Below are 21,963 nucleotides of genomic sequence, written 5' to 3'. Positions count from 1 at the left end.
GGAAATTGTGTACTGATGCGTTGTATGTTTTCCCGCTTCAGGGTAGCTCCGGCTTGAAGTGGGCTGACGGCACGGCCCTGTCCGGGTGCTCCTACCGGAACTGGGCCCCCTCCGAACCCGACCCCCCTCCAGCGGGCAGCCCGAGTTTGTAGTGTACTGATTAGTTGTATGTTTTCCTGATTCAGGGCAGCTCCGGTTGGAAGTGGGCTGACGGCACGGCCCTGTCCGGGTGCTCCTACCGGAACTGGGCGCCCTCCGAACCCGACCCCCCGTCCAGCGGACAGACCTGCGTGCAGATGGACGCCAAAAACAGCTTCCAGTGGAAAAACAATTACTGCAACACCAAGAAGTTCTTCGTCTGTCAAAACGGTATGTTTTTTTTAATTACCGTAGGAAAACTTTAAAAAACGTCATTTTTGCTACGTTTTCTCTTCTTCTTCCGTTCCAGACACTGACATCTGACCTGGCCAATGACCTGATTTGTTAACGTCTGTCACCATGGTAACTGGTGTTGGGTGACATAATGTTGCAATCTTATTGTAGGAAGGATTTAGTCTCCTGTCTGACCATATATATCAATGTATTTAAGTAAGAATTAACATAGCAGACCATGTGCGAAGGTTAACATGATTATGCATTTGCTTAGCAAACGTTACCTTTTTTTAAAATTCATTTATTCTAACATTTTATCACAAGACGTGGTGAGGGCAAACTCATAGAGGATGTGTGGGCATTAGATAGATAGAGGGATGGATACCAATATTAAGCAAGTGGCCGGGTAGTTAGGTACTAGATAGATGCGTGTTCTTCGTTAGCTACTAACACACTCTTTATTCCTCCATGCAGGACCCGGGGACACACGTGCGTGCGGTGGAAACTCAGGTGAGACAACATCACACCTGTATCATTATAACACACCTGTGCATAATTACACACCTGTATTATTATTACACAACTATCCGATTATTACCTGCTACGTTTGTGTTGTCATTTAATCAATGATCTCAGTCGTCACTTGATGACCAGTGACAAATACTATATTTCGAAATACGCTCGCCAATGCAGAATGGGTTGGGTATTAATTAATATGATATGAATCTTTATTGCATGTTCTTGCCTAGATGGGCTATATGCACAAGAGGATGTCCAGTATGTGAAACATGAGTATTTCATTATATTATATTATATTATATTAATATTGACTGATACCTGCTTTGCGTCCAGGTCGAGAAATTGGAGCGGAAGCCCAGGATGAAGCCCAGGAGGATGAAGACGAGATGCTTGATGACATGGAGGAGACTTTGGAGGAACTGAGGGAGATCGAAGATGAGCTGGAGGAAGAGTTGGAGGAAGAAGAGGAGGAGGAGGAGGAGAGGAGGGAGATGGAGGAGGAGCTGGAGGAGGAGCTGGAGAAGAGGGAGGTGATGGAGGAGGAGGAGGAGGATCTGGAGAAAGAAGAGGAGGAGATAGAGGAAGAGGAGGATTAGGAGGAGGAGCTGAAGGAAGAGGAGGAGCAGGAGATGATGGAGATTGGAGGAGGAGGAGTGAGAGGAGGAGCTGGAGGAAGAGGAGGAGGAGCAGGAGCAGGAGACGAGGGAACTGGAAGAGGAAGAGGAGGAGAAGCAGAGAAGGGGGAGATGGGAGGAGGAGGAGAAGGAGGAGGAGGGAGAGGAGGGAGATGTGAGCTGGAGGAGGAGGAGGAATGAGTGAGAGAAAGGAGATGTAAGTTGGAGGAGGAGAAGAAGGAGTGAGAATTGGGAGAAGGAGGAGGAAGAGAAGTGAGAGGAGGGAGATGGGAGCTGTAGGAAGAGGATGAGAAGGAGTGAGAGAAAGAAGATGTGAGTTGTAGGAGGAGAAGGAGGAGGAGGATGGAAACAAGAGGAGGAGAGAGCGAGTGGAAGATTTTAGATGATGTGCTTAAACAGTACAATTTCTTTAAACGATAGGCACCGTTAGATTAAATATTGGTTAAACGGTGGTAACATAGTCGTGCGCAAGTACATGTAAGCTAGGGTGTGTAATGGTAATGTAATGATAATATATATCAATTGCACACTAAACCCTTATGGTATAGTGTGTAATACCTTTAACTCTACTGGATGGTTTAATGTTTAACCCTATCTAGACCGGGGGGGGGGCTTAAAGTGCCCGCGGCAACTTTGATGTCACCTAGCGTCTGAACGGCTAAAGCTAGAACCGCCAAATTTGGTGACTTTTCCTAAAATATTGTTGGCAACAAATCTGTATCAGTGGAATAAGATTATGATTTTCTTGTTGCCATGGCAACGGGTTTCTGACAGGCATTTTTTGCCAAATTTAATTATTTCCATTTAAACAACAGAATTTTATGGGTTTTATGTCAAGTTACACATTGTTTCTAACATTAATAACATCACATATAATTATATGTAAATTTTATCATTAAAAATGCATAATTTATGCTAATTTGATGACGTCATTGGCCAAAATCCAAGATGGCGGACCATATCATTAGATCAGGTAAATGCAGCTTATTTTCCTTAAAATTTCATCAATACTCTCATTTTTTTTACAAAAAAGGTTCATATGAATGTCTTTAGTCTGTTTACAATGTATTTTAGGCTTCATCCTGAAAAAAAACTATTTTTCAAAATTCAAGATTGATGATCCAAGATGGCGGATATGTAATATATGCATGACGTCATTTTATGACGTCACCGGTGTTGCTATGGGCAACATAAGACTTAGTACATCCTAATATTCTGTCATAAATACTTTAGGTAAAGTTATGTCGTATATTGTTTAGTTTTCAGGGAATAACCTATCTAGACGGTTTTGGCCAATAAAATCACATTAATGACGTCATAATGACGTCATATTACGTTACAACGACATAAAAATTGTACGTATGATAAATTTTCACTAGTACATCATCCTCTGAAAATTTGGTGGTCCTACGATATACCGTTCTCGAGTTCTGAGGGGGGGGCCGAATGAGCCCCCCCCGGTCCCAACCAAGCCCAAAAAAGCCCGGTCTAGATAGGGTTAAGAGGCTGTTTTTACTGTCAAGTTGGGACGTATTAACTGGAAAGTTCATCTGAGGTGATTAAAAGGGCAATAAGTGGTAACGATGGAGTCTGCCGGGTTTTTTTTTTGTCTGAGTTATTATTAGTAATGTAGGTTCGGGTAAACATAACCTCAACACCTAAAACAAACTTGGAAATGCAGGTTGCAAACGCAAATACTTAAAGAAAAAGGAAGTTGGCATAATTCAGTTGCACTTTTATGATCAATAATCATTTATCAAATGACAGAGCGTGAAACACACACACACGTGCTTTGATCGGAACCGACGCACGACGTTCCCATTTCTTGTTGAGAATAATAGAAACGTACAGGACACAGTGGTGGCTAACTCTAGCGGGTCACTAACCTTAGCCCCACCACTGACAAAAGAAGAGTACACACAATAGTAAATAACAATAACAAAACAACAAGTCACAAGGCAAAAAAATCAAATGGCGCTGTATAAACGATAGCATGTAAAAAAGGACCATAACGTTTTGAAAAAGAATGGTTTTCCGTAGGCAATTAAACACATGTAGGTGTACACCTTCCAATTAAGGACACATGAAGACTTCTGTATATGTGAGCTAAACGAACCCGTCAGGCCAACAGACCATAAAAGGCAGGCAATTAACTAATTGGGGTGACTACAGGGCAGCGAGTGTCGCACTGATGACTGCACATCATGAACACCGGAGCTTTGTGCTTATTAATAATTCAGCGGCCCCACCTGTTGTACATAATATCTCTGCCTGTTGTGGCATGGCGGAATCATACCTGCATCTGGGACCATGAAGCAACCCCAATAACGTAATGTGTTAATGGCCATCTCAATAATCATGAAGAGATATGGATTTTAGATATCAGGCATATCAGAATATCGCGATACTAGCTATACCAATAACTGCCTGATTTTTGTAAGCTTTTTGGTGCTATTTACTAAGTTGAACTATACAGGATAAAATATAAAAACGTTTGTTTTCTAACATGTTGGTTATCCTTCGCTATGGAGTAAATGCCATCATTCCATCGCCATCACGGTGAATATTAAATGAGTGTATAACATAGCGACGCCCGCCCGTCATTGTTTACAGTCGCCCATAGGTGTGCCTGTACACGCCCAGACTCATTACCTGTATCAGTCACGCACAACGCGGGCTGCAACAAAACGCATTTTTCTCTCTCATCCAAAATTCTAAACATTCGTCTACTGATTCTTCTTCCTACGCGAAGAGCGGCATCTGCTCAGCACCGTGGGTTACTGTGGACATCGTGGTTAACTTTGCAGTTTGTGTTGATGGAATACCAACTGTTGAGTATGATGACAGGTTAAGCGGCGTTCTTTACGTACTGCCAGTTCACTTGATAACTACAGTGTCACTCCAACGGGCTGTGGTTCAAGAAGCTTCTTGGCTTGTCCTCGCGAACGAAGATCAGGAAGGTTTTTCACGCTGGCATGACCTCTGGTGGCTGAACAGGCCGGTTAAAGAAGCTTAACTGTTTAAAAAAAACGTAGTAGTAACTTGCAAATCTCGTACGGATCTTCAGAAATATGCTGTGGGAAGCGGTTTTAGTAGTAGTGACGGTCTGGACGGGCCCTTCGGCGGGGTACCCGACGGGCGCGCCACCGGAGCAATGTCTGACCATGACGCCGAACCACCACGGTGCCAACGCCTCTACTGCTGCCTCGCCGTACACTCTGGTACCGTCAACTACTACCTACACACCCGGGACACCCATGTCAGGTACGTGGTACAGCTAGGTACACCCTGGTACCAGTAACAACAACTTAAATGTCTAAAACACCTAGTTCTGTTTAACCACACTCTGGCACATTCAACAACTACTTACACACCCGGGACACCGTTATCAGGTACGTGGTACCGTTTCTTACACCCTGGTACCTCCAACAACCAGCTATACACATTTTGTTAGGTACGTGGTACCCCTAACTACACGCTGGTACCTTCAACGACTACCTACACACCTAGAACACCTATGTACACATAGTGCAGTCCACTACACTCTGGTACCTTCAACAACTATCTACACACCAGGTACACCTATGTCAGGTACGTGGTACGATTAACGACCCATTGGTACATTCAGTAACTACCTACAAAACCAGGGCACCTATGCCAGGTACATAGTACAGTTACCTACACTTTGGTACCTTCAACAACTACCTACACACCCGGTACTCCCATGTCAGGTACGTGGTACCGTTAACTATACCCTGGTATCCTGAACAACTACCTACACACCTGGAACACCTATGTCAGGTACATATTACAGTTCACTACACTCTGGTACCTTCACCAACTACCTACACACATGTCAGCTACGTGGTACAGTTACCTACACCCTGGTACCTTCACCATCTACATACACAACCGGGACACCTATGTTAGGAACGTGGTATGGTTACCTACACTATGATACCTTCAGCAACTACCTACACACCTATGTCAGGTAGTGTTAACTACAATCTGGTATCTGTATAGATTATGTATTGTATTTTTGTATACTTCTGTTATACTGTTGTCCTTCATCAGGGGTGCCAGAGTATACAGTGCAATTTTACTAGTATACAGTGCTAGTAAAATTGCACTGGGTTGCGTAAAACGATTGCACAGCATACTCTGGCACCCCTGTTCATACAAGATGGTTTCTGTCCCTGTTCCAGTGAGTGTGCAGGGCGGCGCGTTTAAAGGCATCCTCCTGCAGGCCCGGCGCGCTACAGACGGTCGGTACGCGGGGACGTTCGCCGACCCCCCGCAAGGGTTCCACGACCTCGCCTGCAACACATCCGGGGACTCTGTCACCCATAGCAACCGCGACAACAAGACGGCCGCCATGTTTGAGTGGATCCCGCCCAGCCCAGGGGTGGGCGATGTCGTCTTCAAGTCAGTTCATTCCCTCCTTTCGAGCGCAATTTTAGACTATTCCTTTTTTTTTATTGTTTTCCGTTTGTTTCGTTTATCTTTACACAAACGTTTGCTCTGTTGTTTCGTCCAGAGGACCTTGATGTATATTTTCTGTTGTTGCGGCTAATAAAAAGAACAATGCCAGCCGGCCTTCATATGAAAATATTTTAGCTAATAGTGTTTTTATTACTCTACATGTATGAGGGTGGGTTAACTATATTCAAGGCTTCAAGATCCATTTTGGCTGATCTCTTCACGAGTATATAGAGTGCCGTCGGCATTCAAACATTGACTTTTTATTGAGCAACATAGAAACTAACAGGAACAGTGGTAGGCAACTCTAGCAAGTAATGTTAGCCACACTATTGACAAAGAAGAGTAGTCTACTGAGGAAGACCAGAGTGACTGGTTGAAAGCTCTAGGTGAGAGAATTTTTGTGTTGGATCAAAAGTTTTAACTTTAAACAAGAGTACATACAATAGTAAATGACAATAACAAAACAGTAACAAGTAACAAAACATAAAATAACATTGATTCCATTTCTGAAATTTCAGGGCGACCATTGTGAAGAGCCACGAGGTCTTCTGGACTGACGTCACTTCCGTAACCGTGAATGACGTCACCACGGTGCTAGCGACCACCCCGGCAGGTGAGAAGAACAGCGGCGCTTATAATTACGTTTTACCTCGTTTTGGGGCGTGTGCCTGGAACCTGTACTTTACTTTTTTTTTGTTTTTAAAAGAGGGTGCACCATAACATGTCACACATAATATCGACTCTTCACTGAATTTACTCAGTTTCTAAATTTATTTCTTATGATGTAATGTTCTGTGTGGATGCCTTACCTTTATTGACTGAAATTAAAACTTGTTTCGTCGGTGAAGGTTAGAACTTAGACATCTAGGTAATAAGATACGCCAAAAACTGTTACTCAAGCAACTGGATATGATTTTGGAAACGATCAGACGTTTCAGGTATCATCCACTACCTTTCGTCAGTGACACTGGAGACTTGTCAGAAAGGCATTAGCACGAACTATTGTTTGATACACATATGCATTAAAGTCTTAGCTTATTTGAAGTCCACGTATTTGCATATCAATCAATAGTCCGTGCTTATAAACCTGGCTTTCTGACTATTGATTGATATGCAAATACGTGGACTTCAAATAAGCGAAGACTTTAATGCATATGTGTATCAAACAATAGTTCGTGCTAATGCCTTTCTGACAAGTCTCCAGTGTCACTGACGAAAGGTAGTGGATGCGCCTGACTGTTTCCAAAACCATATCCAGTTACTTGATGAGTATTAGTTTTAAACCTTGTTCTGTTACCTGTTTTGGCAGTTCCGACCTCCGCCCTTGATGTTGAGTTGCGGCTGACCAGTGAAGACTTCCACTCAGACCTGCTGGACCCGGCAACAGCCCGGCACCAGGTCCTGCAGCTGGCCGTCAGGGGGGAGGTAAGGCTGTTAGGGGGGAGGGGGTTGTAAGGCTGCAGTCAGGGGGGTCGTCAGGAGGGGGGTCGTCGAGGGGGGGGGGTTATATTGTTACGCATTTCTCTGCATGCTGGAAACACGAAACAAAAGAGACCTCTGGGTAGTGAAGATGGCAGGTCAAATAACTCCAATGACAGCTAGCTGGAATATGCAGTACACATGTACCCTCATACATTGCATTGCATGCAGTACGCATAGAAGTTTCTGCATGCAATGAAATGTACAAAAACATGTAGCGTATAAAAATATATTTAAACCAGCCATATAATACATTCACTGGCAGACGTGAAATGCTTTTGTCTTTAATTGAGATTTTGTTTTCAGGTTGACCGCATCTTTGAGGACCATCCCCACTACCGATCGTCACGCGTCAATCACTTCCGGTAGGTCAACCTTCACGACCTTAAGTGTATTCATGCATGGGTTCAAGGTCAACGAGGATTCGAGGATTTTAGTTATTGTTGATATAGATATATTTCCTTTTGTGTTCTATAGCCTGTCGTGTGTAGTCATGAGCGTGACGTCAAGATTTTGTGTGTTCGTCAGCAAGAGTTGTGTAAACATGAGTGTGACGTGGTAGATTAGTGTTTGGTTTGATTTGATTCGATGCGATTTATTACCTCCATGAAAAAATGAAGGTATTGTTTTTGGCATGTGTGTGTGTCTGTCTGTGTGTGTGTGTGGTTCTGTCTGTCTGTGTGTCTGTGTGTGTCTTTCTGTCTGTGTGTCGGTGTTTCCGCTACTTTGTGGTGAGCATACCTTAAGAAGGCCTCTATGGATTGTGATAATATTTGGTATGCTGGTAGGTCTTAGGAAGACTTTTGTGTTTGTGTGTTCCGCAGCCAGGGCAGTGTGATCACGAACGTGACGCTGGACTTTAAGAAGAACCTGACGGAGGAGGAGAAGTACGAGGCGGCTGCGCAGCTGTTCCAGGCCAGCGAGAGCGGAAACCTGGGCTTCACCACAGACAGGGTCACCGTCAACTACGGCGACGGTGGGTTTCCTTCTCACCCTATCTCAACATTTCACTAAAATGGTTTATATAACACGTGTGCTAATTCTTGATTGGCCCCCACCAGATATTTGGAAAGCAGCGGAAAATGGATTTCCATTTATACAATTATACCGATGGCCATCTTCAGTCAGTCACCTGTCGTGATTGCAGCAGAGAGTCATACGTGTCAGATAACCTGTGTCGTCCCCCGTCTCTGTTCAGTGTCAAACACTGTCCCAATTTCCTCAGTGTTGGTAAGAACGTTTAGCCTTTTTGTCATAATATAATGAAGTATACCAACACAGATTAACTTTCATCCTAACATCACTTATCGTCTGTTTTGCCAGGCACGTCGGACACGCTGGAGAGATGCACGTGCAGCGGCCAGCCCTCGGTCACGTGCACCACCAAAGGAGGCACGTGCGTGCCTACCTGCGTGCTCAACAAGAACTACTGCAACACCGGGACGTGCAGCAGCGACCTCAGCGCCAAAAGGCTGAACTGCAAGTAAGATAGCTCTCCTTCCTAAATACTGTGAATGAGTGACAACATTGCACTCCTGTTGTTGTAACTACGTGTTACTTGCTAGAGAAAAAAACACATGGTAGACCGAAAGCATCTAAAAAAAAAGTCTGGGAGGATAATTCTAAGAGCGTTTATTGCTTTTTTCTAGGTGTCCTTCGAACTTTGTTGGAGACCGGTGCGATAATCCTCAGATAGGCGGTAAGTTGTTTTTTTAAATCTTTAGTACTTGATATTCCTCAACGAATTAAGTGAATTTTTTGGTCAAAAAGCAACAACACAAAAGAAATATTTGCCATGCTAGTACTTAGATCCTCCAGCTCATTCAACAAGCATAAAACCTCTTTAGACTCATCTGAATATTTTCATAATGATACGTTACCGCACCGTGTTCATTGTGTCACGTATTCATGATTTTTTCCAGGTCTGTCGCCCGCTGCGTTTGCGTGCGTTCTTCTGGCGGCGCTTGCGGGGTTCGTGCTGCTGGGTTGCGTCATCTGCCACCTGTGCTGCGCCGAGAGGTGCGGAAAGGGCGGGAAACACAAGGCGTACAACCAGGGCAAGCCTGCAGCGCAACCAACTCAGGTAGAACTTCAATTCGGAATACGTGTCAAAACCTCATTTAGATCCAACACCAAAAGTTCTCTCACCTAGAGCTTTTGACCAGTCACTCTGGTCTTCCTCAGTAGACTGACCCAGTGAGGCTTGTCACGTGGCTTCTTTGAAGTGTGACGTCAACACTGGGTCAAAGGTATCTTGCAGACGATGTCGCCCCCCGTCGCGGTTAAGTGAAGGGTGATATGGGCCTGGATATATATAGCCTCCTTGGAAGACCAGAGTGACTGGTCGAAAGCTCTAGGTGATCTTCTCATTCGGAAAAATTGTAAACTGTTCACATCATCCATATCCAAGTCATGAAGCATTTACAAAGTCAGAACATATTGACGGACTTCCAGTATGGGATTAGAGCTAAGCGATCCACAGAAACACAGCTCATACTAACAGCCCATGACATAGCTGGTGCACTGAACAGGAAAAGCAGATAGATTTAGCGATACTCGACTTCACAAAGGCGTTCGACAAAGTTCACCATGGCAGGCTCATCTCAAAACTGGAGTATTATGGAATCCAAGGAACTACACTAAATTGCTTAAAAGCTTTTTCTAACCAACAGGGAGCAAACAGTAGTGGAAGGGAAGGCTTCGGCTCCAGTTAGAGTAGCGTCAATCGTGGCGTCGTTGGCGCAACGGTTAGAGCGTTGGACTCGGAACTTATAGGTCCCGGGTTCGATACTCACCGTGGCCCGACGTTGTGCCCTTGGGAAAGGCACTTTACACGACTTCCCCACCATGTACGGTGGAGTGACGCCCACCTAGCCTTTTAGGCTAATTGTCTAACTGGGTGCCAAAAATACCCTACGAATTTGGTGCGCCAATGTCAACATTAGCACATTTGCGACCAAGACAAGAGCCGGTATTTTTTTTAGAGTAGCGTTAGGAGTTCCGCAAGGACGGTTACTATTCCTTTTTCCTATTCCTCCGCAGACGGCGCAGACGCAGAAGCCGCCGGTGGAGCAGGAGGAGCAGGTGGCGACCGTGGACATGTCCAAACCCGCCGCGGGGGATGACGGGACATACACCAACCCTTCTCTGCCTCGCTCGGAGGCCGGAAGCATCATGGAGACCATCCAGGAGGAGCCGTCAGGTCAGTGTAACGCCGCTTCTCATTGGTCAGTGGTCTAGTAACGGGGAACACTATTGGTTCATGGAGAATATTTATGGGAAGGTTCTGTATTGTCAGTGTAACACCGCTTTTCATTGGTCAATGGTCTAGTAACATATTGGTTCATGGAGACCATCCAGGAGAAGCCGTCAGGTCAGTGTAACGCTGCTTTATTTGGCCAAATATCTAGTAACGGGAAACCCTATTGGTTCATGGATAGTATTTAGAAAAAGTCGCCAGGTCAGTGTAACGCCGCTTCTCATTGGTCAATGGTCTAGTAACGAGGAACCCTATTGGATCGTGGAGACCATCCACGAGGAGAATGGCCTAGTAACAGAGAACCCTATTGGTTACTGCCAGGAGGAGCCGTGCGGTCAGTGTAACGGCGCTCCTCATTGGTCAATGGTCTAGTAACAGGGAACATTATTGGTTCATTGACTAAGTGACTAAGAACCTCCATTATCCCCCCCCCCCCGAAGGAAATATACAGTCAATATAATGCTTTTTATTGGTCAAAGGCTTAGTAACGAGACTTGAACTTGACTCTTGTGTGTTCCAGACGCGTCTCTGATCACAGAGCCCGGGGGCATTGCCCGACCGGTCATCCCCGCTCCGCTTCCCATGGCGGGAAAACAGCGACCCCTGGCGGCGGATCCGGGGCAGCAGGAGGCCATCGAGAACTGGCGCCGTCACGTGGTGCCGAAGGCCGCTCCCCCTACCGCCTCGCTGCAGCCTGAAGCGCCCTCTCACGGCTCCCTCCCGAAACGCATCCTGGAGACCCCGCGCATCCCCGAAGCTTCCCCCATGTTGCCCCTGAAGAAACGCGCGCCTGATGCGCCCCCTCTCGGCTCCCTGAAGAATAACATCTCCGAGGCGCCCCCTATCGCTTCCCTGCAGAATCGCATCCCCGACACTCCCGCCGTGGGCTCACTGCAGAAGCGCATCGCCGAGGCGCCACCTGCCGACTTTCTGCGGAACCGCATCCCTGACTCCGCCTCTGACGTCACCGACGAAGTGGCCCAGCTGACTGCCCGCTGGCCTGCCAAAGGTGCTCAGTCATTCATTTGAGCTGGATGTAATCTGTAGAACATCGCAAGCACATTTTAATGTCTTGGGATGGTGGGACCACGGCGCACACATATGTCAACTCTGTATATTTGAATGTTTATTGCACTTTTTTGTTATGTGGCGCTGTTAATATAAGTTGTAAGATTGAGTGCAGAGTCACACTGTCCTTATGTTTTCATGTTTTGATGAATAAAAAAAGCTGGAGCACGTCGGCAGAGCATACTGCACCTGCGCGTAACCCTGTTTTTTCACGGTTTTCGTTGGATGTTTGGTCAGCGTTGCATCAGATTTTCCCCGTTGCAGAGGGTATCTTTTCCAACACAATAGTTGGAAACTACCTACAGCATGTTAACCTTATATGCGCGAATACGACCTTATATGAGACGTTCTGCTGATGTGCTTTTTCATTAGGGTTATGTGAAGGTGCATTACATTCTGCCGACGTGCTACAGGCTGGTGTGTCCAAGGCTGATTAGAATAGACTATATCATTAATTGTTATAGCTAGGGTATCAATGGTAGGAATTTTCACATAGTTACAGAGCTTTATTCCGACTTTTATCCAGTAAAGGTACATAAGCCATTTTGTGGTAATACTGTAAACGTGTGTGTGGTGTGTGCTGAAACAGTTAGTGAGTCACTTTAAGTTACTACTAGAATGTTACTTTCCTGGTATGACGGTAAGAGTTGTATTCCTTCCGGTTCGCGATATGACCTGTAAGATAGTAAGAAGGTTCTGCATCCGGTTCGCGACAGGAAAACCTCTGCGACAAACAGAAATTACTGTAGCAACTTTGGTTCACGGTGGCAAATTGGTAGCTTCTTATGAAAGATGTGACTTGTAAGTCTTGACTTGTAGCAAAAAAAAAATCTAACGCGGAGAGAACGGTTTTTAATTTCTTTTTACTAAACTCCGACAACGAAAAACATCAAATAAATCAAAGGCAGATCAAAAAGTTATCACCCAACCCGTACCCCTCAATGTGTATTTATCTAAAACAAATACAAAAGAAGCTAAACGTGTTTCCGTTTTGTGTTTTCCGTAGGAGGGGGCACAAAGTCTCTGGGCCGCCGCCTGCCCGTGCGGGCCCCGGCAGGGACCCGGCCGGCCACCGTCAGGGGCATTTACAATCCCGGGTATTATGACAACTTCGGGAATATCAAGGAAATGTCCTACAAGAACGCGGAGGAAATAGCTTGATCATGAATCAGACTCTTAGGAATAAACGAGCGAATTAGCAAAAGAACTAGCATAAAATTGACTTACAATAGGTTAAAATATATGAGAAATGTGACAAAGGCAGGCGGTTAGACCATATAAATCCCTAAAGAACACGCCATTCCTCTGGAGTATCTGAGCGCCGAGCGACAAAATCAGTCAAAAAATTTCACAAAGAACGATTTTTGACGTTTTTTTTGTTTTGTTTACAAGTTAGACACATGTAACACATTATGATGTTTCATTGATATTACAAATGAGGTCAAACCACAACCGTTCGTTAACTACAATAGGCGACAAAATAAATGGAAAATCCTCCAAGTCCACTCTGATACAATAACTACTTTTCAATCATGAAAAAAAGCTAAAACACCTCAGCTACAAGATAAGGTCATCATAAGTTAAACTTTGTACATACATACCTTGTGTGCTTGAATGAATGAATAGACCCATTCGACTTTCACAGACCGCATAAACTGCTTACGTCACAGGGGGGACATTTCGAAAGAACGTCGTTCTAGAACGCTGAAGTTGAACGCGGCTTGCGCTCGCGATGTCCCCCCTGGCAGATCATTTTTTTACTAAAATGTAGGTAAGTGTCTTCTTTTTCTCGGTAATATATTCGGAAATGACAGGAAAACAGGCACCAACTTTGTATGGCGGCATTCCGTACAAAAATGTAAGGTTATTTTGTTCTGTGACGTATGCAGTTTATGCGATCCGTGAAAGTCGAATGGGTCTATTAGATGGTTTTAGGTTGTGGGGAAGTTAAGAATGATGAAGACAATGTAATGCATGCTAGACGGTTTTGTGAAAACTGTTTCCTACAATTGACAATTGACATAACTATGTGTTTCATAATGTTGCCTGCAATTGGCATAATCATGTGTTGCATAATGTTACATACAATTGACATAACTATGTGTTGCATAATGTTACCTAGAATTGACATAATTATGTGTCGCATAATGTTACCTGAAATTGACATAATTACGTGTTGCATAATGTTACCTACGATTGACATAATTATGTGTTCTTGGAAAGTTATTTTACTAGCATTATTGCCACTACCCGATGCTTTCACTGTAAAAAGTTGATAACTTAAAGATATGTGTGTGTGAGAATTAATTAGAATACTAATTAGAATGTTGGAATATAATAAGGACATCGTGAATGGCATGTTTAGATTTACATATATGATAGACGATGCTTTTAGGTTCAAATCACGAGGTGCAATACATGTTCGCTGTTAACAATGTATATTTACTTTGTTGCATGTTATTAAAATAAAATGGAAATTTCATTCAAACGAACAGGCTGTCTGCAATCTGTTTGTCCATAATGTTTTCAATGCAATTATGTATTGGCGATTACCCATTGCCTGTTAGTGCACTTTGTACCGATTCTATCACACTAACATCTATTGTTACGACGGTACGTACAAAAAATATATACGCACGTTGTTTTGTTTGAGCTTTTTCATCGTGCCATACTTTAGTACTTTAAATGGAGTATGTGCATGTCCCATTCAAGGCATTGAAATAGCGACATTACACTAGCAATACAGATATTTTCATGGTACAAATGAACTGGTCCACGGTACCTCTTGGTGCCAATATAACTGTAACTACACTTTTAATTCTTGAGTTATTATATGAAAAGTCAGGTAACAAAATTGGCCCAATTTCTTCGAGTGTGCACGATCCAGTGAAACTCAACATGATCTTTACTTAAACATAGCCTGAAGTTGCTACTACATTTTAGTAATGGCAGCTCCACATGTACAAGATAGGTGACTGCCTTCAAGCCGATCTATTACACACTATGCATGTTACTCTTTCATTATGGCTTAAAGCGTTTCTATTGGAGCTGAAGCTTTTAGCGGCATTAGCCAGTAATTATGCTGCGAACTTCCCTCCCGAGGGACTTCACAAGCCTAGGCATGTTCCTACAACATTATGATGATGACTACATTATAGTAATAGTCAGTCCGGAATTATGAGAAATCTGACTGCCTTCCTGTTGATCTATATCACACACTGTGCATGTTGCCCGACTCTTTCATAATGGGTTAAAGCGTTTCTATTAACGGTAATTAGCCGGTAATTATGCAGATGACTTCCCTCCCGAGAGACTTCACAAGCCTAATGACCAGCAGATTACGTCCTCATTAAAACCCTCTCACCAGAAATAACCGGATGGACCCACCTCACCCAGCACCGATTAACCATCACAGTTGGCTATTAGTATTATACTAAGTTAAAGTATATAACATTGGCGGAGTTTCTTATATCTATACAGTCACTGATTACCCTTGTTATTTCTTCTTTGCGCGCCATACATTATACCAGTTGCAGTTGTTGAGCAATAAAGTTGATTTGACTTTGTTAATGTAACGATATAGCATAAGCAATTTTCTTAGTAACTACTGCAGGCCACAGCGCTGCCTCAAGTTGGGTATGTTGAAGTATAACATTATGTTAAAGTGTAGCCATCGTACAGTATCGACTGACGCCCACAGAGGTAACCATTGGTGCAAGTTCCTGCTGTTGAAGAAATCGCCCATCAGGTAACCGCCATCACATGGCGAGCACTTAGTCTAACCCCTGCTGCACCACCTTAAGTACCCTAAAGAGGCATCATCATGGGATATGATAATCGCGACCAAGAGCCTTAAAACGCGCTGCCACAATGCTACAAGCTACGTGCAACAGAACAGGCTGTAATAGAACCGGGCTACAGTAGATTCAGCTACAGTAGACTCATGCTTTAATAGACCAACCTGCAGGAGAACCAAGCTGCAGTAGACCCAGCTACAGCTGCAATAGACCCAGCTACAGTAGACCCGGCTACATTGGACCCAACAACAGCTGCAGCAGAACCAGCTACATCTGCAGCAGACCGAGCGACAGCTGCAGTAGACCCAGGCTGCAGGAGACCCCGCTGTAATAGACCCAACTACAGCTACAGGAGACCCGGCTGCATCTGCAGTAGACCCAGGCTGTAGAACAACCAAGCTACAGTAGACCAGGCGACAGCTGCAGTAGACCCAACTACAGCTACAGGAGACCCAGTTGCACTAGACCCAGGCTGGTTAGCTGTACTATACCAGGATGGTGCGAAGTGTGTTGCTGTCTGCTCTAGCTGTCCTGCTATTGCTGCTGATCGGGAACAGCACAGGGAACAGCCACGTTGAGAGGTGAGGACATGTCTGCTGTCTACATTTTGTATTTTGTACACATAGAGCTTGTCGTAGTATCTTACCATTCTCCCCCCTTTTCTGCAAACTGTTGCTTTAAGACCTGCTATGGCTTGTCATCTCCAGAATGGTTACAGCAGAGTCATAGCGATTTTCCTCATCAAAATTGACACAAAACAGATGAAGTTACTTTTTTTTGCTGCAACAATTGACTTTGCACAAAGCACAGAACCCATGGCATAACTTGTTCACTTATAACATTGCCAATATAACCTGCTCGAAATGTAAAACTAATGTAAAAGTAATGTTGGCATGGTTAATCTAATATGGATGAAATTTGATTTGGCGCATTTTAGAATTTCGACAGATGCCAACGCGAACGTGCGTAATGTTCAAAGTGGCAGCCTTACAATCCGTACCAGCAAGGAGCAAAGAGCACATACATCGGTGAATGTTAGACATCCAGGTAATAACCAAAACAGTTACTCAAGCAACTTGGTATGGTTTTGGAAACGGTCAGACGTTTCAGCTAGCATCCACTACCTTTCATCAGTAACACCGGAGAATTGTCATAAAAGCAGGTTTAAAATTATACCTCTGGGTACCAATAATACGAACTATTGATTGAGGCTTGTCGGACAGGCAACATGGACCTGACTGTTTCCAGGAAACGATATCAGAACGTCATTTCCCCTCCCTGCAGAACCAAACGGCTCCGGCCTGGTCATTAATAGTCAGTGAGCTGACCACTCGTACCTCCGATCTGGCCATTAATGACCACTCGTACCTCCCGTCTGGCCATTAATGACCACTTAATCAATACCTGGTCATCCTCTCAGGACAAATTAGTCCGAATGATTCTGTGTCAACAGCCGTTAAACTTTACAACTCCTGATACTAAATCTGAATTATTGAAACAGTAATATAGGGTAAGTGAATAAAGAGACTATGTTTACACATCCAAGAGATTGTTTTGGTGACCGTCTGTCACATTTTCTGAGGGCAATTCTCTTTATTTAGTGACTTTTCAACCTGATGAAACTATTCACGGAGTAATCCAGGGCCTCCTATTAGAGACTCTCAAAGTATCAGAAATTACAAATGACGAACACGGAAGGACACGAACCTTATACCCTGTATGCATATAGATATATGTATAGATTTATTAGGACTTTAAATGATGTAAACTGTTTCTTTATTATATCTTTCGTCTGACCCTTTCCTTTTCCCTCATAACCTCAATGAAAAGCGGCCTACAGGCCGATTTGATCTTCTCATGCATAAAATATGACTCGAATAAAGTATGACTGTAGATGTGTAGATGTGCAAAGATTGGTACCTAGATACTTTTAGTTTATTGGACTGGTCTTCCATTAATCGCAATGATCTCACGAACCAATACAAATTGACAGCGTTTGGTCGTTCATCGGTCGCTGCACGGCCTCCGTCATGTAGAAATTGTGGTTGTAAAAAAAACGTTTTTCTCCTACAAAGTACAGTCACGGCCATCGAGAGAACAGAAAACAAGCCACCGCATAGGCCGTGAGAACAGCCTAAGCAATTAACGTCCACGTCACATGTTTAACTTTAAATGAATGAATGAACTTTATTGCTCGGCAGTTGTACAAGGTACAGTGTGTGGCAGTAGGACAACAATGCTACAAAACTAAACTTACAATCATTACTACAAACTACTATCGATAAAAATATGTTAGTTAGTTTGGAATTAGGTATTCCTGATTTTTTCACTGTACTACTGTACTGTTATCTTCACTGTTTTCACTGTCACTTCTATGCAGTGAACTTATCATTACAGTTAACAAATAATTCCTGGACTTCTTTTTCCTGCACCTGTCGCAACCGTGAATATAGAGTTCTGTGAACATGTCCACTTTTCTCCGACCGTAAACTTTTGCTATTGTGAATAAAGTGAATTACAATATACAGAAATTGATGTGGGAGTTGTGGGAATGCTCGTGGAGTTGGAAGGAAATGTTGTAACCGTTTGATGGTTATTTTGTGAACAAGGCTAATGAAACCTTGCGGTAGTTTGCTGAGCATCGACCTACCGGAGGATCACACACCTGTTCCGGTTGAGTCGGTCCCACCGGAGGATTGATTCCGTCTAATTGGACGGTATTTCACTTGAGCACTCACGCTCGGTCAGGCGGATACCGGCAATACTCGGTCAGGGAGATTTGCTCTCCTGATAGTAGTTAACGCGCTTAGTCTGTGCGTTGAGAAACTACATACTAAATTCACATTTCCTTCCATCTTCATCAAATCATATAATTATGGTAGCTAAATCTAAGTGATTTGATGTTTATTCGCCATTTCCCTTTCTATCTGGGATTAGATCTGCTCTGGTCACTATTCTCTAAAATCCTTTTAAGATTAAAATTTTAAAAGAATGTCATTGCTGGGTTTGTCGGTGAAGGTTAGACATCCAGGTAATAAGATAAGCCAAAACAGTTATTTGCATATCAATCAATAGTTCGTACTTATAAAACTGCTTTTCTGCCAACTCTCAAGTGTCACTGACGAAAGGTAGTGGATACTAGCTGAAACGTCAGGCCGTTTCCAAATTAATATCCAGTTGCTTTAGTAGCTGTTTTTGGCGCATTGCAGGGTTGCTGCTGCCATGAACTCCACTGAGACTACGACTTTGGTACTAGTAGTAAGATTCGCCTGTTTCTTCAGCCCTGTAATACTCGGTCGGTCAGGGTCTAGGGAGATCAGGTCCGCCTAATGATAGTTAACGCATTGCAAAGCTGAAACTGCCATGGGCTGCATTGGGACTGAGGTCGTGGTGGTAAGAATCGCTCTGCCTCCTGTAGTGGGTTCGGAAGATAAGCCTATTCCTTCAGCCCTAAGGCACCAGCTAGGCTTGCCATATGCAGTATCAGACAATGGCCAAGTACAGTTCACCATCTTGGAACGCTGCCGTGGGGACGAGAGGGGCACAAGGTCATCCTTTAACACCACTAATAAGGCACCATGGGAACGAGAGGGTAGAAGGTTATCTTTTAACACCACTATGGGAACGAGAGGGTAGAAGGTTATCGTTTAACACCACTATGGGAACGAGAGTAGGTAAAAACGGCGAAACTGAGGACTTGTCCACCGCCTCAGGCAAATACACCGTGAAGTACACTTGACCATCTAGAACGCTGTCCTGGGAACGGGAGGGCAGAAGGCCATTATTTAACACCACTATGCGAACGAGAAGGGCAAAAGGCCATCGTTTAACACCACTATGGGAACGAGCAGCTACAGTAAAAGCCACGAAACTCAGGGCTTGCGGACCGCCTCAGGACAAACCTTTCTGCGTATCTTCACAATTTAGCGTCGCCGGGAGTCAAACAGCAAACTTCTGAAGTCCACAAAAGAACAGTCTCCTCGGGATTTTCTTAACTTTTTTCATGAATAAAAAACAACACCAAGGAAAGTCTTGGACAAACCTGTCAGGCAGCAGCAGAATCCCGGAGTCCGGGTTACGCACAAGAGATCAGTCTCCTCGGGATTGGCGTTTCTTACTGCTGCAGGGGTTTTGTTACTTTGTCATGAAAGGAACTTATAGGCTCCTTGATAAAACTAAAACTACACCGAGGAAGGCCAAAAAGCAGTTACTCAAGCAACTGGATATGATTTTGGAAACGGTCAGACGTTTCAGGTAGCATCAACTACCTTTCGTCAGTGACACTAAGACACCAGAGGAGAAATGCAGGTTTATAAGCACGAGCTGTTGATTGTTTATTAATGTTTTTTGTTGTTGTTGTTTATTACGGTAAAAGTCTCTCAGTTCTCTGTCCATAATAAGAGTTCCTTTGTTTTTTCTCATCAGAAGTCCCAGGACCAAACCGGACTACCTGGGCGGACATGACGTCATGAGCGGTGGCCTGTCCGCGGGGACGGAGACCGGACATGACGTCAGAGGTGGATATGACGTCATAGGCGGACGGCTGTTCCCTCCCGGGTCAGACCAATCCCGAGGCGTAACCCTGGGCAACGGACGTCATCAACGGGCGCGCGCGTGGGCTGCTGGGGCGACCCGGCTGGACCAATGGGAGCCGGGCGAGTGGGCGGAGCCGGTGGGCAATCATTGGCTAACCAGCAGGCCTCGGGGCAATGACCGGAAGGTCACCCTACCGCCGGTTGTTACCGACCAAAAGGTCAAACCACTTAGCGGGAAGATCGATCCATCCGATAGTGTCGTTAATGTCCGCCGCCGACGTCAGTACGGTCAAGAGGGCAGTCTGCGAGGCGGCGAAGCCTGGCCGGTCAATCCTCCGGACATAAGTTTGGATGGTACTGCACTTTGGCCGGTCAACCCTCGGGCCATCGGTCCACCTGGTGCCGAGGCCTGGCCGGGAAACCCTCGGGCCATCAGTCCGCCTAGTGCCGAGGCTTGGCCGGCCAACCCTCGGGCCATCAGTCAGCCCAGTGCCGAGGCTTGGCCGGGCAACCCTCGGGCCATCAGTCCTCTTGGTGCCGAGGCTTGGCCGGGCAACCCTCGGGCCATCGGCTCAGTAGAAGGCAAAGCCGGGCCGGCCAAACCTCGGCAGAAGAGACAGTCGGCAGAGTACAGACTCATGACCGAGATCAGAGAACACTTGATGGACCGGGAGAGGAAAATCCGCCTCCACCTGCTGCTACGGAAGCTCTCCCAACTCTACGGCATCATATATTAGGTAGAACTGACCCCCTAGCCTCGATGCCAGACCCACAGCACACCAGGCTTAAAGTTATCATGAAAGCTCATCTGTGTTAGTAGTTATATGTTTAAAGTTAAAACTTTAGATACAACATAAAAAACCGCGACGGGGGGTGACATCGTCTACCGGATACCTTTGACCCAGTGTTGACGTCACACTTCAAAGAAGCCACATGACAAGCCTCACTGGGTCAGTCTACTGAGGAAGACCAGAGTGACTGGTGGAAAGCTCTAGGTGAGAGAACGTTTTGTTCTGGATCTAAATTTTTAACTCTAAACACTCAGGCTTAAAGTTATCTAGTGTGCGTTGTTGGGCCTACTGTGCTGCATGTCTGGTATCAAGGCTATGGAACTTCTGGACTACTCTTCAAGCAGATCCTAGGGTGGCAGAAGGCAGTATCAAATTGGCCCTTGGGTGGCGAGTGGACCATCTCTGGCGAAAGGTTAATGCCTGGCCAACATGATACTGTCTTTTGGATTGCCACCCTAGGATCTGCTTCGAGATTACATCGGCACTACAAAGTCCTTCTCTACGAACAAAAAGACAGCTACAGAAGGAGGAAGAAGCACATCTACTGCGCCGCTGAAGCACGAGACAGATCCTGCCATGAGATGAGACAGACAAACACACCAACGGCTGGAGAAATTAACTCAGTAAAGTCGGTAGAATAATATTGCTGTCTCAAGGCAATGCCGATTTTAAGTTGGCGTGAATATTACAGAAATGAACTTTACAGAGGAAAAAACGGAACCTTAAAGTATGATAAAGAGCGCTGAAAGTGCGGATTTCGTGCAGTGTTTAGTCGGAAGGTAGAAATAAAAGCAGCAACTAAAGACTCCTGCTCCATCCCTTTTTAAGCCTCTCTAATTGCTAACTGTAGTAGGCACAGAAAGGACACCAAGAGGCTGACTTAAGAAAGGCACTCTGTAATTACCTTCGCCAAGAAGGTTATGTTTTCAGAGGCGTTCGTGTATGTGTGTGTGTGTGTGTGTGTGTGTGTGTCAACACGATAACTTGAGAAGGCTTAAATGGACTGACTTGATATTTGGTAGGTGG

General features: G+C 44.8%; 2 protein-coding genes across 2 annotated transcripts in view; both read left to right on the top strand.

The window, feature by feature from the left end:
* Positions 1 to 1,487, top strand: part of LOC109481654 — a 6,309-nt gene extending 4,822 nt beyond the window's left edge. Inside the window, exons 9-10 of the mRNA XM_019784233.1 lie at positions 847 to 882; positions 1,225 to 1,487. Of these exons, the coding sequence (XP_019639792.1) occupies positions 847 to 882; positions 1,225 to 1,487 (299 nt within the window). The remainder of the gene's footprint in view (positions 1 to 846; positions 883 to 1,224) is intronic.
* Positions 1,488 to 4,364: 2,877 nt separating this feature from the next.
* Positions 4,365 to 13,416, top strand: LOC109481653. Its single transcript, XM_019784232.1, has 12 exons — positions 4,365 to 4,790; positions 5,732 to 5,951; positions 6,527 to 6,621; positions 7,318 to 7,433; positions 7,794 to 7,852; positions 8,312 to 8,463; positions 8,811 to 8,970; positions 9,137 to 9,186; positions 9,410 to 9,570; positions 10,530 to 10,689; positions 11,267 to 11,755; positions 12,821 to 13,416. Exons 1-12 carry the CDS (start codon positions 4,598 to 4,600, stop codon positions 12,973 to 12,975), a joined length of 2,010 nt encoding a protein of 669 aa, XP_019639791.1. The 5' UTR covers positions 4,365 to 4,597; the 3' UTR covers positions 12,976 to 13,416.
* Positions 13,417 to 21,963: the final 8,547 nt, after the last annotated feature.

This window comes from Branchiostoma belcheri, unplaced genomic scaffold (assembly GCF_001625305.1).
Source record: "Branchiostoma belcheri isolate BF01 breed outbred unplaced genomic scaffold, Haploidv18h27 scaffold57, whole genome shotgun sequence".
NCBI classification, from domain to species: domain Eukaryota; kingdom Metazoa; phylum Chordata; class Leptocardii; order Amphioxiformes; family Branchiostomatidae; genus Branchiostoma; species Branchiostoma belcheri.
This window is presented reverse-complemented; position numbering and strand designations above follow the sequence as displayed.

Excerpts from the sequence above, each read along its gene's own strand:
- LOC109481653 (XM_019784232.1), top strand. The coding sequence starts at position 4,598 with ATGCTGTGGGAAGCGGTTTTAGTAGTAGTGACGGTCTGGACGGGCCCT. Across the intron at positions 5,952-6,526 it reads GTGGGCGATGTCGTCTTCAA|GGCGACCATTGTGAAGAGCC; the intron begins GTCAGTTCATTC and ends CTGAAATTTCAG. Across the intron at positions 6,622-7,317 it reads GCTAGCGACCACCCCGGCAG|TTCCGACCTCCGCCCTTGAT; the intron begins GTGAGAAGAACA and ends CTGTTTTGGCAG.